Consider the following 14,991-nt stretch of genomic DNA (forward strand, 5'->3'; position numbering starts at 1 on the left):
GCTGTTGGAGCATCTTCGGCGGTGGCTGAAGAGCCCGAACCTGGACTGGCAGGCACGGTTGCAGATGTCGCAGACAAAGGTGGCATCAGTGCATGGGGTCATACACCTTTCTTTCCTATGGGCCCGCTTGTCCTCAGCAGCATTAGCGAGCTTTTCTTCACCAAGCGTGGTTTGCTGTTTCACTACACCCTTCCAATTGCCGCGGTCAGCTGCCAGCTCTTCCTAGGAGTTTGTCAATGTCCAAAGCCTTCAGGTCCCTCTTGCAGACATCCTTGTATCGCAGTTAGGGGCGGCCAGTGTTCCTTTTGCCAGCTGCGAGTTCACTGTAGAGGATGTCCTTTGGTATGCAACCATCCTCCATACATTGTACGTGACCCAGCCAATGCAGGCGGTGTTGCCTGAGGAGGGTAACCATGCTTGGGAGACAGGACCTTGACCGGTCTTGAGATAAAATCATGTGAGACAAGACCAAGTAAAAATGAGGTCAATTCCATGACCAGACCTTCAAAAACTGGCCTCAAGTACGACAACACTAGTTTGCGAATATATTAACTTAACCGCAGATTGAAGTGATTCACCTCAGTTGCAGGGACTGAACCAAACATGCCATTTCGACTGTTATCATCTCATCTCATCTCATTATCTCTAGCCGCTTTATCCTGTTCTACAGGGTCGCAGGCAAGCTGGAGCCTATCCCAGCTGACTACGGGCGAAAGGCGGGGTACACCCTGGACAAGTCGCCAGGTCATCACAGGGCTGACACATAGACACAGACAACCATTCACATTCACACCTACGGTCAATTTAGAGTCACCAGTTAACCTAACCTGCATGTCTTTGGACTGTGGGGGAAACCGGAGCACCCGGAGGAAACCCACGCGGACACGGGGAGAACATGCAAACTCCGCACAGAAAGGCCCTCGCCGGCCACGGGGCTCGAACCCAGGACCTTCTTGCTGTGAGGCGTCGCTAACCACTACACCACCGTGCCACCCATGATAAACATATTGACAGAAACTTTATACTTTACACTTTCCTATGCGCCTACTGCCAAATAATATATTTTTTAAATTAACTAAATTAGATAAAACATAAAACTTGTCACCTTACTCAGGCCCTGTCCACACGGCAACGGATTCAGGTGACTCCGATACAATTGCTTATCGTTTAGGCCTGGCGTCCACACGGCACCGGCGTTTTGGGTGCCCAAAACGCAATCTTTTTGAGAACGGGTTCCAGAGTGGAAAGATCTGGCAACGTTGCCGTTGTGAAGTCGTCTGGATGAGTAAAACGGATTTGTTTACGATGACGTCACAACCACATGACTGTGAGTGCTTCACGCCGGGTAGAAGTGTAACGAATATCACCAGGAAAAAGCCTTACAGAGCACTAGTGAGAGTGAAACACGAGCTTGGATATTGTTATTATTATTATTATTATTATTATTATTATGTTCAGTGTTAGTTCACAGTAGTAATGCAAGAAGCAGAATAGTGACAGTAATAGTGAAGCAAAAACATGCAATTGTACAAACACTGCAGCTCTACAGCAAAATATTCATTTATGAAATGGTCTGATTCTTAACACCAGTAGTGCCAATGATCTTCTCATTGCGATGCGAGTTGTCAACAAATCCTATAACTTGGTTCATGAAACGCGCTTACAAAATATTTTCACTGTGAATATTTATTGTGTAATGGTGCAATCCCGCCAGCAAAAATAGGGGAAAAAAGGAGCGATCTCACCTCTTCAGATGTTGATTTAAGTCCGACAATACATTCCTTAAAAAGGGCGTAGAGGAGCAAATTAATCCAATTTATTCCGGACCATTAAAGACGCCGCCTTCCGCGTAGAATCATACGTCATCCTCGCCGCCATATTGGAGAGGTCAAAGCGGAGAATAAAGATTAGCTGCGTTTAACTGTACCAACAGGTTTACCGTCCAAACGAGATCACATGGGATTACCTTTCACAGGTGAGAAACAACAAATTAATTCCATCAACGTGTATCATTCACTTTATTCCGGACCATTAAAGACGCCGCCTTCCGCGTAGAATCATACGTCATCCTCGCCGCCATTTTGGAAAGGTCAAAGCGGAGAATAAAGATTAGCTGCGTTTAACTGTACCAACAGGTTTTCTGTCCAAACGAGATCACATGGGATTACCTTTCACAGGTGAGACTGGAAAAATACTTTTCATTGTATTTGGTCATTATAATGTAATTTTACAAACAGATTTTCCTGACTTTGTGGCTAATATGAAGTCTTGCGCATAATAGTTTATGCGCATGCGTCGTTACTTCTTCTATTGTTCTGGTGTCTCCGAAGGGACCGTCTTACAGCGCCCCTAGAGGTGTGGCATGTGTATTGCATCGTTTTCAGCAAGCGTTGCGTTGCCATATGGACCTGATATTTTACTGATTGTTGCCCATTTGGACGCGATATATTTTTAAATAACATCTCGTTGCCGTTGTCGTGTGGATGTAGCCTCAGGCTACGTTTACATTACGTCGAATCAGCGGATCATCAGATTAACGTTCTTAAAACGATTCGCGTTTACACTAAAACCGTTAGCCGTGCACACAGCAACACCAATACACGGATACGCTCGGCTCCGCAGGCATCCTGCGCTCCAAATCACTCCGCCCTGAACAGCGAGTGCCCTCTGGAGGGTGCGCACTCCGGCCCTGCGCCGCTCACAGAGCGCGCGAGTGAAGTGCACAAGCCACGATTCGGGACTGAGCCGCTGTGTGTGTGATCCCAGCACATATCACTTACCACTTGCAAGTGGAAGGATGGCAAGCCTAAAGACAATCATAACTACACAATGGGCAGTATTTGCATCAGTATTTGCAGTATTTTCATACTTTTATACTCTTTAATGAAAGGTGATACAAGGCGGAAGTCCGCGCCGTTTTTCAGCAGTCGCGTCACATGACCAACGCCAGCGAATCAGGAAGGTGGATGTCACAGTGACGTTGTCCAATGACAACGCCAGCTAGAGCTCAGCACAGCGTATTCACGTATCTCAATGTTTACACAGCACCGGACCAGATACGATCTAGATTGAATACGTGGACGCTGGCGGATTCCCGTTTCCCGGCTTTTCCAGGTGGTTTAATGTAAACGGACAGTGCATCCGCGAAGAAAACGAGACAGATACGGTCTAATGTAAACGTAGCCTCAGTCACACCGGAGTCCAGGCACTGAGTGCCCACTTACACATTCTTAAAAGACTATTCACATGGTAACGGCATGATAATCATGGGGAGAACATGCAAACTCCGCACAGAAAGGCCCTCGCCGGCCACGGGGCTTGAACCCGGACCTTCTTGCTGTGAGGTGACAGCGCTAACCACTACACCACCGTGCCGCCCCCTGTTATTATTTCATTATTTTTTAAAACATGCTAATCATATGATGAGATGCTTGAGCAGTATTTTAATGAAACATTAATCAACAAGACAACAACACAATGAATATTAGAAGTGACTACTAAGGAGTAACCCCGAGACGAGATTTAATCCGAGTATGCAAACTATAAACAGATTAAAGAACGATGAGGTGAATGAATGAGCTAAACACATTAATGTGAACATGGAAAAGGAAATGGCATTTGAATATTACAGAGATGCTGTCGTGAGAGCACATGCTGCGTGAAGACGGATTGTTTGTGCTCAAGTTATATCGAGTCCTTAATTAGCTGAGAACAAGCTGCAGGTGTTGAGAATCGCAGCGAGTTGGCGCTCTGAGAGGGCGGAGCTGCTCCTGAGGCACGCTGGGAGTTGGATTTCATTACATCCTGGCTAAACTGACATGCAAAATCTCTAATGAGTGCTAGAAGACAGACCTGGAGTGATGCATATTGTGTTCTGGATACAGTCTTAAAACTCCTAAGGGTTCTTCATCTGGAGAAACCCTTAAAAGCTCAATGTACAACCTGACATTTAGATCATTTAAAAAAAAAAAAATGTATCGATAGTTTTCTCAAAGAGTGACTCAGCTAAAAAAAAAAAAAGGTTTGAAAGCACCTTTAGGGTTAGTCTTCATTTGTGTCTTTTCTCAACCCCATTGTATTTGTGTCTGTAGGCGACAGAGCTGAATGAAGACCGTACGCCCTCCTCAGCGACCGTCCTCACAACCTTCACCATCCTGCTCATTGATAAGAACGATAACGCTCCCAAGTTTAACAGCTCCGAGTACCGGGTGCGCATCACTGAGCTGGCTCAAGTGGGGTTCGCCCTTCCGCTGTCTATACAGGTGGAGGACAAGGACGAGGTGAGACAAAACCAAACATGGTTGTTTACTTAACAATTAAGAAACTTATATACTGTGCAAAAGTATTAGGCACCCTGTTTGTTTGGGGGGGGGGGTTTCCATACAAACTTTGTTATAGATTTCTATTTTATGACTTCTACATTATCAAGTCAGTACTAAAATATTTTAGAGTTCCAGACATTCGTTTTCCAGCAGAAAATTAAATGTTACAGGAAAAAAAAATGTTTGTATCTGAGCAGCATATTTCATAAGAGAGCACTTTTCAGATTAAAAAAGAAAGCGTAATGAAGGCTGCTGGGTTTTGGTGCAAAATGAAGAAGCGAGTGTGACAGTCAAAGTGTCCAAAAGAACTGGGGCTGGTTCTGCAAAGATGCTCAGTAAAACCTACAGCTCATTTCCGCATAAAACTGCACTCACTGTACCTGAGACTACTATTTTTTTTTAAAGCAAAGGGTCGTCTCAGACTAAATATTGACTGTTTCATTTATTATGGCTTGCTGCTTATTGTTTACAGTACTTTTTTAATGTTGAAACATTACGTTATTTTTAAGCCATTTTTGGTCTACAGCATTTCTTAACATGTGCCTAAGACTTTTGCGCAGGATTGAGTATGTGTATATGTACACACACACACACAATATATATGAAGTATAATATTGTGTGTACACACACACACACACAATATATATACAGTGTGTATATATATATATATATATATATATATATATATATATATATACACACACACACACACACACACACACAGTACCAGTCAAAAGTTTGGAAACGCCTCTAATTCAGTGGTTTTTCATTATTTAAAAATTTTCTGAATTGTAGATTAATACTAAAGTCATCGACATTATGAAGAAATATATATAGAATTATTTGGTAAACAAAAAAGTGTTAATCAAACCAGAATATGTTTTATATTTTAGATTCTTCAAAGTGGGCGGCACGGTGGTGTAGTGGTTAGCGCTGTCGCCTCACAGCAAGAGGGTCCGGGTTCAAGCCCCGTGGCCGGCGAGGGCCTTTCTGTGCGGAGTTTGCATGTTCTCCCCGTGTCCGCGTGGGTTTCCTCCGGGTGCTCCGGTTTCCCCCACAGTCCAAAGACATGCAGGTTAGGTTAACTGGTGACTCTAAATTGACCGTAGGTGTGAGTGTGAATGGTTGTCTGTGTCTATGTGTCAGCCCTGTGATGACCTGGCGACTTGTCCAGGGTGTACCCCGCCTTTCGCCCGTAGTCAGCTGGGATAGGCTCCAGCTTGCCTGCGACCCTGTAGATAAAGCGGCTAGAGATAATGAGACGAGATTCTTCAAAGTAGGCACCTTTTGCTTAGATGACAGCTTTGCACATCTTGGCATTTTCTCAGTCAGCTTTACGAGGTAGTCACCTGGAATGGCTTTCAGTTTACAGCTGTGCTTTGTTAAGAGTTAATTTCTTGACCTCTTAATGTGTTTGAGACCATCAGTTGTGTTGTGAAGAGGTAGAGTTGGTATACATTGAATGGCCCTATTTGAGTACTGCTCTAATCCATATTATGCCAAGAACTACTCAACTACTGGTAAGTAAAGAAAAACGACAGTCCATCATTACTTTAAGAAATGAAGGTCAGTCAGTCCAAAAAAGTTTGAGATGAGTTGGACCGCAGAGTGAAGGCAAAGCAGCTAACGAGTGCTCAGCACCTCTGGGAACTCCTTCAAGACTGTTGGAAAACCATTTCGAGTGATTACCTCATGAAGCTGACTGAGAGAATGTCAAGAGTGTGCAAAGCTGTGATCAAAGCAAAAGGTGCCTACTTTGAAGAATCTAAAATCTAAAACATATTTTGGTTTGATTAACATTTTAAAGTTTACTAAATGATTCCTTACGTGTTGCTGCATAGTCTGGATGACTTCAGTATTCATTTACAATGTAGGAAAAAAAATTAAAAATAAAAACTTCGAATTTGAAGGTGTTTCCAAACTTTTGACTGGTACTATATATATATATATATATATATATATATATATATATATATATATATAGTGTGTGTGTACACTTCTCATTCATAGGTATTTCTGTATTGTGACTATTTTCTGCATTGTAGAACAATACTGAAGACATCAAAACTATGAAATAACATCTGGAACACATGAAAGTTTGTGGTAAACAAAAAAAAATGTGTTAAGAAAAATCAACACGTTTCATATTTCAGATTCTTCAAAGTATCCACTGTTTATCTTGATGACGCTTCGCACACTAATGTCATTATCTTAACCAGCTTCATGAGGTTAATGCTTTTCAATTAACAGATGTGCCTCGTCAAAAGTTAATTAGTGGACGAGTTTCTTGCCTTCTTAATGCGTTTGAGACCAAATAGTAAATAATAAAAATACAGTAAATAGCCCTTTAGCTGTACAACTGTAGTAATCCATATGACATCAAGAACCGCTCAACTAAGTAAAGAGGAACGACATCCATCATTTAACACATGAGGTGTCTTTTAATTAATAAAAATAAAGAAAAAAACATTGAATTAGAAGGTGCATCCAAACTTTTGCCTGGTACTGTATATCTTTTTTTTTTTTAACAGATATCGTTAAGCGTTCTACTGTATATTTTCGAGACGTTATGCCACTTTGAGTGTAAGAGGCACATACGACATTGCCCTCAAAGAAAAAAAATGGATAGTTTTACCAGCACACCTTCTTCCAAGTGTTTCATGCTTTATTTAATGACTGTAAAGTGAAACTTTGAAGTACCACAAAGGACATTGCTGGCATTGCTTTTATGCTTTACTGAGACTTTTAGATTCCAGATCTTTTATCCCAACAGGCAGCTGTCAGTAATTAACCTCATCTGGTGCCACAAACTTTCTGAAATAGTTATCTCAGCATTTAAAGTTTGCTCTGAAGATACGCTGCTGGCTGGTAACAAGCTATCGATCAAGCAGGATGCACCTTTCCAATTACTGAGCTTTCTCTTGCATAGCAGGAGCCCGTTACACAAGAAAGCTTTCCAACATGCTGCATGGTCTCTTTAACCACACGTTTATTCAAGAGTGACGGGTATACAGTATGCGTCTTAAATTATAAGTCAGTATGGCGAAGGGACGTTCTTCAGTTAGCGCTCTGTCACGTTGTGCAAAATTTCAGTGCACTTCTAGTGTATGATTGCTGTGTCTATGTAGGAATTGGTTCATTAGGGGCCAAGCAGCGAAGCTGGCGAAGGCCCCTAATGAGTTTGTCGGTTTTCTTATTATTATTATTATTGGGGGCCAAGCAGCGAAGCTGCGAAGGCACCCATAGTGATTCTATTGTTTCTTATTATTATTATTCAGTCCACTTCCGCCTCTGCAAGTCTATGGCAGCCCATAGAACCGTCTGATAAAAAGTTGTGAAATTTGGCACACTGATTCTAGACAGTCTCAACATTCCTCTCAGCAAATTTCAGGCCTCTACCTCAAACCCTCTAGCGCCACCAACAGGTCAAATTCGCAGGTACATTTCTGCTTGTAACTTTTGAACCGTTGGTCCGATTTTCAAAAACTTGGTATCCCTGGAATCCTTGGGCCAAGACGAATCCAAAGCACTCCATGACGTCATTTTCCGCCCATATCGTTTTCCCGCCATTTTGAATTTTGTGAAAATCAATTAAAATGCTACTCCTCCCTCAATTTTAGACAAATTTCTCCCAAACTTGGAAGATAGCATTATTGGACCAAGCTGCACAAAAGTTATACCCAGTGTTTTGAATTTCATAAGCGTTAGGCCATGGCAGCCAATCAAATTTGGCTGCGCAGATGCAAAACAGGATGTGCACTCATATCTCGGTGGCCCTTTAGGCTATCTTGACGAAACTTGGTGGGATTATGCCACACCCCTTCACAAAGGCCCACAACAAATTTGGAACAAATTGGCCGCTAGGGGGCGCTATAACTAGGAAAAATGACTTTTGGCTCATATCTCATGATGCTTTTTGGGTAGAAACAAAATTCAACTATCTCTGGAATCCATGGGTCACGCCGAATCCATCGCACCATATCACATCATATTCTGCCTTGAGGATTTTCCGCCATTTTGAATTTTGTTAAAATCAATGAAATTCTATGGCAACCCATAGAACCGTCTGGCAAGAGGTTGAGAAATTTGGCACACTGATTCTAGGCTGCCTCATTGTTCTTGTCAGCAAATTTCAGCTCAAAACCTCAAACTGTCTAGCGCCACCAAGAGGTCAAAGTTGGAAGCACATTTCTGCTTGTTACTTTTGAACCGTATGGCTGATTGTCAAAATCTTATTACTGTTGGAATCCTTCCGTGAAACCGAATCCAAAGCCCCCTATATCGTCATATTGCACCTAGTAGATTTTCCGCCATTTTGAATTTTGTTAAAATCAATTAAATTGCTACTCCTCCCTCAATTTTTGACCAAATTTGCCCAGACTTGGTTGATTGCATCATTGGACCAAGCCGCACAAAAGTTATCCTCAGTCTTGTGAAATTTTAAAACTATTTGGCCGCAGCCGCCAATGAAACCCAGCTGCAAAGACGTCAAACAGGAAGTGAGCTCATATCTCAGCAGCCCTTTGACATTTCTTAACCAAACTTGGTGAGATTATGCCACACCCCTCCCCAAGGGCCCATACCAAATTTGGTGCACATTGGCCATTAGGGGGCGCTATAACTATACAAAATATGTTTTGGCTCATATGTCATTGAGCTCATATGTCAGCAGTCTTTTAGCACACACACACACACACACCTAGTACACTTGAAGTAATTTCAGCCATCACAGTCAATCGAATTTGATGGTGAAGCCGCCGAACAGCAAATGACCTTGTATCTCAGTCAAACGATGATATATCGACATGAAACTTCTTGTGGGTGCTCGTGACCATCTGTCTGGACCAAATGCATTCTGCGTGCCTGACGACTAGGCTCATAGGTTGCTTGGCCCCCTCATTGCTGCTTGCAGCTATATTTATTAGGGGCCAAGCAGCGAAGCTGGCGAAGGCCCCTAATGAGTTTGTCGGTTTTCTTATTATTAGGGGCCAAGCAGCGAAGCTGGCGAAGGCCCCTAATGAGTTTGTCGGTTTTCTTATTATTATTATTATTATTATTATTATTCAACTTTCTTCTCCTATGGGATGTCAATGGCAGCCCATAGAACCACACATAGGAAAATGCTCAAATTTGGCACACACATTCTAGACAGTCTCAGCATTCCCCACAACAATTTTTAGGTCCCCACCCCCAACCCTCTAGCGCCACCAGCAGGTCAAAGTTGCAGGTACATTTCTGCTTGTAACTTTTGAACCATTGGTCCGATTTTCAAAAACTTGGTATCCCTGGAATCCTTGGGTCAAGACGAATCCAAAGCACCCCATGACGTCATTTTCCGCCCATATAGTTTTCCCGCCATTTTGAATTTTGTGAAAATCAATTAAAATGCTTCTCCTCCCTCAATTTTGGACCAATTTCTCCCAAACTTGGTAGATGGCAACTTTGGACTAAGCTCCACAAGAAACTTACCCGGTTTTTAGAATTTCATAAGCGTTTGGCCGTGGCAGCCAATCAAAATTGGAGGCGCAGACGCCAAACAGGAAGTGTGCTCATATTTCGGCTGCCCTTTGGCGTATCTTAACGAAACTTGGTGGGTTTATGCCCCACCCCTCCATGAAGGACCCCAAAGAATTTGGAACAAATTGGCTGCTAGGGGGCGCTATAACTAGGAAAAATGTCTTTTGGCTCATATCTCATGATGCGTTTTGGCTAGAAACAAAATTCCACTGCCTATGGAATCCTTGGGTCAAGACGAATCTATCGCACCCTATGACGTCATATTCTGCCTTGAGGATTTTCCGCCATTTTGAATTTTGTTAAAATCAATGAAATTCTATGGAAACCCATAGAACCGTCTGACAACAGGTTTTCAAATTTGGCACACTGATTCTAGGCTGGCTCAAGGTTCTTGTCAGCAAATTTCAACTCACCACCTCAAACTCTCTAGCGCCAACAACAGGCCAAAGTTGCATGTACATTTCTGCTTGTTACTTTTGAATCGTATGTCTGATCGTCAAAATCTGTGTATCGCTGGAATCCTTGGGTCAAAACGAATCCAACACATCCTATGCCGTCATATTCCGCCTTGTATATTTTCCGCCATTTTGAATTATGTGAAAATCAATTAAAATGCTTCTCCTCCCTCAATTTTTGACCAATTCCTTCCAAACTTGGTAGATGGCAACGTTGCACTAAGCTGCACAAAAAACTTACCCGGTTTTTCGAATTTCATAAGCGTTTGGCCGTGGCTGCCAATCAAACTTGGATGTGCAGACGCGAAACAGGACGTGTGCTCATATCTCGGCAGCCCTTTGATCTTTCTTAACCAAACTTGGTGGGATTATGCCCCACCCCTCCATAAGTGCCCATACCACATTTGGTGCACTTTGGCCATTAGGGGGCGCTATAACTTTCCAAAATGTGTTTTGGCTCATATATAATTGAGCTCATATCTCAGCAGTCTTTTAGCACACACACACACACACACACACACACACACACCTAGTACACTTGAAGTAATTTCAGCCATCACAGTCAATCGAATTTGACGGTGAAGCCGTGCATGCCTCTAACCATCTGGTTGGAGGTACATTTCTGCTTGTAAACACTTCCTGTGCGTGCCTATGACCGTCTGCCTGGTCAGTTCTTTCTGTTGCCATGGCAACTTAGGCTGGGTCATCCTGCTTGGCCCCGCATTGCTGCTTGCAGCTATATTTAGGGGCCAAGCAGCGAAGCTGGCGAAGGCCCCTAATGAGTTTGTCGGTTTTCTTATTATTAGGGGCCAAGCAGCGAAGCTGGCGAAGGCCCCTAATGAGTTTGTCGGTTTTCTTATTATTATTATTATTATTATTATTCATCTTTCTTCTCCTATGGGAAGTCAATGGCAGCCCATAGAGCCACACATAGGAAAATGCTCAAATTTGGCACACACATTTGAGACAGTCTCAGCATTCCCCATAACAATTTTTAGGTCCCGACCCCCAACCCTCTAGCGCCACCAGCAGGTCAAAGTTGCAGGTACATTTCTGCTTGTAACTTTTGAACCGTTGGTCCGATTTTCAAAAACTTGGTATCCCTGGAATCCTTAGGTCAAGACGAATCCAAAGCACCCCATGACGTCATTTTCCGCCCATATAGTTTTCCCGCCATTTTGAATTTTGTGAAAATCACTTAAAATGCTTCTCCTCCCTCAATTTTTGACAAATTTCTCCCAAACTTGGTAGATGGCAACTGGGGACTAAGCTGCACAAGAAACTTACCCGGATTTTAGAATTTCATAAGCGTTTGGCCGTGGCAGCCAATCAAATTTGGCTGCGCAGACGCCAAACAGGAAGTGTGCTCATATTTCGGCCGCCCTTTGGCGTATCTTAACGAAACTTGGTGAGATTATGCCCCACCCCTGCATGAAGGAACACAAAAAAATTGGAACAAATTGGCTGCTAGGGGGCGCTATAACTAGGAAAAATGACTTTTGGCTCATATCTCATGATGCGTTTGGGGTAGAAACAAAATTCCACTATCTCTGGAATCCTTGGGTCAAGACGAATCTATCGCACCCTATGACGTCATATTCTGCCTTGAGGATTTTCCGCCATTTTGAATTTTGTTAAAATCAATGAAATTCTATGGCAACCCATAGAACTGTCTGAGTAGAGGTTTTCAAATTTGGCACACTGATTCTAGGCTGCCTCAAGGTTCTTGTCAGCAAATTTCAACTCATCATCTCAAACTGTCTAGCGCCACCAACAGGTCAAAGTTGCAGGTACATTTCTGCTTGTTACTTTTGAACTGTACTTCTGATCGTCAAAATCTAAGTATCTATGGGATCCTTGGGTCAACACGAATCCAACGCACCCTATGGCGTCATATTCCGCCTGGTATATTTTCCGCCATTTTGAATTTTGTGAAAATCAATTAAAATGCTTCTCCTCCCTCAATCTTTGACCAATTCCTTCCAAGCTTGGTACATGGCAACTTTGGACTAAGCTGCACATAAAACTTACCCGGTTTTTCGAATTTCATAAGCGTTTGGCCGTGGCGGCCAATCAAATTTGGCCGTGCAGATGTGAAACAGGAAGTGTGGTCATATCTCGGCAGCCCTTTGACCTTTCTTAACCAAACTTGGTGGGATTATGCCCCACCCCTCCAAAAGGTCCCATACCACATTTGGTGCACATTGGCCATTAGGGGGCGCTATAACTTTCCAAAATGTATTTAGGATCATATATCATTGAGCTCATATCTCAGCAGTCTCTTAGCACACACACACACCTAGTACACTTGAAGTAATTTCAGGCATCACAGTCAATCGATTTTGATGGTGACGCCGTGCATGCCTCTACCCATCTGGTTGGAGGTACATTTCTGCTTGTAAACACTTCCTGTGCGTGCCTCTGATCGTCTGCCTGGTCAGTTCTTTCTGTTGCCATGGCAACTTAGGCTGGGTCACGCTGCTTGGCCCCGCATTGCTGCTTGCAGCTATATTTATTATTATTATTATTATTTATTATTCAACTTTCTTCTCCTATGGGAAGTCAATGGCAGCCCATAGAACCACACATAGGAAAATGCTCAAATTTGGCACACACATTCGAGACAGTCTCAGCATTCCCCACAACAATTTTTAGGTCCCCAGCCCCAACCCTCTAGCGCCACCAGCAGGTCAAAGTTGCAGGTACATTTCTGCTTGTAACTTTTGAACCGTTGGTCCGATTTTCAAAAACTTGGTATCCCTGGAATCCTTGGGTCAAGACGAATCCAAAGCACCCCATGACGTCATTTTCCGCCCATATAGTTTTCCCGCCATTTTGAATTTTGTGAAAATCACTTAAAATGCTTCTCCTCCCTCAATTTTGGACCAATTTCTCCCAAACTTGGTAGATGGCAACTTTGGACTAAGCTGCACAAGAAACTTACCCGGTTTTTAGAATTTCATAAGCGTTTGGCCGTGGCAGCCAATCAAAATTGGAGGCGCAGACGCCAAACAGGAAGTGTGCTCATATTTCGGCCGGCCTTTGGCGTATCTTAACGAAACTTGGTGAGTTTATGCCATACCCCTCGCTGAAGGACCCCAAAAAATTTGGAACAAATTGGCTGCTAGGGGGCGCTATAACTAGGAAAAATGTCTTTTGGCTCATATCTCATGATGCGTTTTGGCTAGAAACAAAATTCCACTGCCTATGGAATCCTTGGGTCAAGTCGAATCTATCGCACCCTATGACGTCATATTCTGCCTTGAGGATTTTCCGCCATTTTGAATTTTGTTAAAATCAATGAAATTCTATGGAAACCCATAGAACCGTCTGACGACAGGTTTTCAAATTTGGCACACTGATTCTAGGCTGCCTCACGGTTCTTGTCAGCAAATTTCAACTCAGCATCTCAAACTCTCTAGCGCCAACAACAGGTCAAAGTTGCAAGTACATTTCTGCTTGTTACTTTTGAACCGTATGTCTGATCGTCAAAATCTTAGTATGGCTGGAATCCTTGGGTCAACCCGAATCCAACGCACCCTATGGCGTCATATTCCGCCTGGTATATTTTCCGCCATTTTGAATTTTGTGAAAATCAATTAAAATGCTTCTCCTCCCTCAATTTTTGACCAATTCCTTCCAAACTTGGTACATGGCAACTTTGGACTAAGCTGCACTAAAAACTTACCCGGTTTTTTCGAATTTCATAAGCGTTTGGCCGTGGCTGCCAATCAAATTTGGCTGTGCAGACGCGAAACAGGAAGTGTGCTCATATCTCGGCAGCCCTTTGACCTTTCTTAACCAAACTTGGTGGGATTATGCACCACCCCTCCAAAATGGCCCATACCACATTTGGTGCACATTGGCCATTAGGGGGCGCTATAACTTTCCAAAATGTGTTTTGGCTCTTACATCATTGAGCTCATATCTCAGCAGTCTTTTAGCACAGACACACACACACACACACACACACCTAGTACACTGGAAGTAATTTCAGCCATCACAGTCAATCGAATTTGACGGTGAAGCCGTGCATGCCTCTAACCGTCTGGTTGGAGGTACATTCCTGCTTGTAAACACTTCCTGTGCGTGCCTATGACCGTCTGCCTGGTCAGTAGTTTCTGTTGCCATGGCAACTTAGGCTGGGTCACCCTGCTTGGCCCCGGATTGCTGCTTGCAGCTATATTTAGGGGCCAAGCAGCGAAGCTGGCGAAGGCCCCTAATGAGTTTGTCGGTTTTCTTATTATTATTATTATTGGGGGCCAAGCAGCGAAGCTGCGAAGGCACCCATAGTGATTCTATTGTTTCTTATTATTATTATTATTATTATTCAGTCCACTTCCGCCTCTGCAAGTCTATGGCAGCCCATAGAACCGTCTGGTAAAAAGTTGTGAAATTTGGCACACTGATTCTAGACAGTCTCAACATTACTCTCAGCAAATTTCAGGCCTCTACCTCAAACCCTCTAGCGCCACCAACAGGTCAAACTCGCAGGTACATTTCTGCTTGTAACTTTTGAACCGTTGGGCCAATTTTCAAAAACTTGGTATCCCTGTAATCCTTGGGCCAAGACGAATCCAACGCACCCCATGACGTCATTTTCCGCCCATATAGTTTTTCCGCCATTTTGAATTTTGTGAAAATCAATTAAAATGCTACTCCTCCCTCAATTTTTGACCAATTTCTCCCAAACTTGG

The 14,991-nt window shown here is 43.1% G+C and overlaps 1 protein-coding gene across 1 annotated transcript in view; it reads left to right on the plus strand.

The window, feature by feature from the left end:
• cdh23 (cadherin-related 23) overlaps positions 1–14,991 on the plus strand; it is a 727,851-nt gene that overhangs the window by 362,445 nt on the left and 350,415 nt on the right. Inside the window, exon 12 of the mRNA XM_060925294.1 lies at positions 4,092–4,280. Within this exon, the coding sequence (XP_060781277.1) occupies positions 4,092–4,280 (189 nt within the window). The remainder of the gene's footprint in view (positions 1–4,091; positions 4,281–14,991) is intronic.

The sequence above is a fragment of the Neoarius graeffei genome, chromosome 7 (assembly GCF_027579695.1).
Source record: "Neoarius graeffei isolate fNeoGra1 chromosome 7, fNeoGra1.pri, whole genome shotgun sequence".
Taxonomy (NCBI): Eukaryota; Metazoa; Chordata; class Actinopteri; order Siluriformes; family Ariidae; genus Neoarius; species Neoarius graeffei.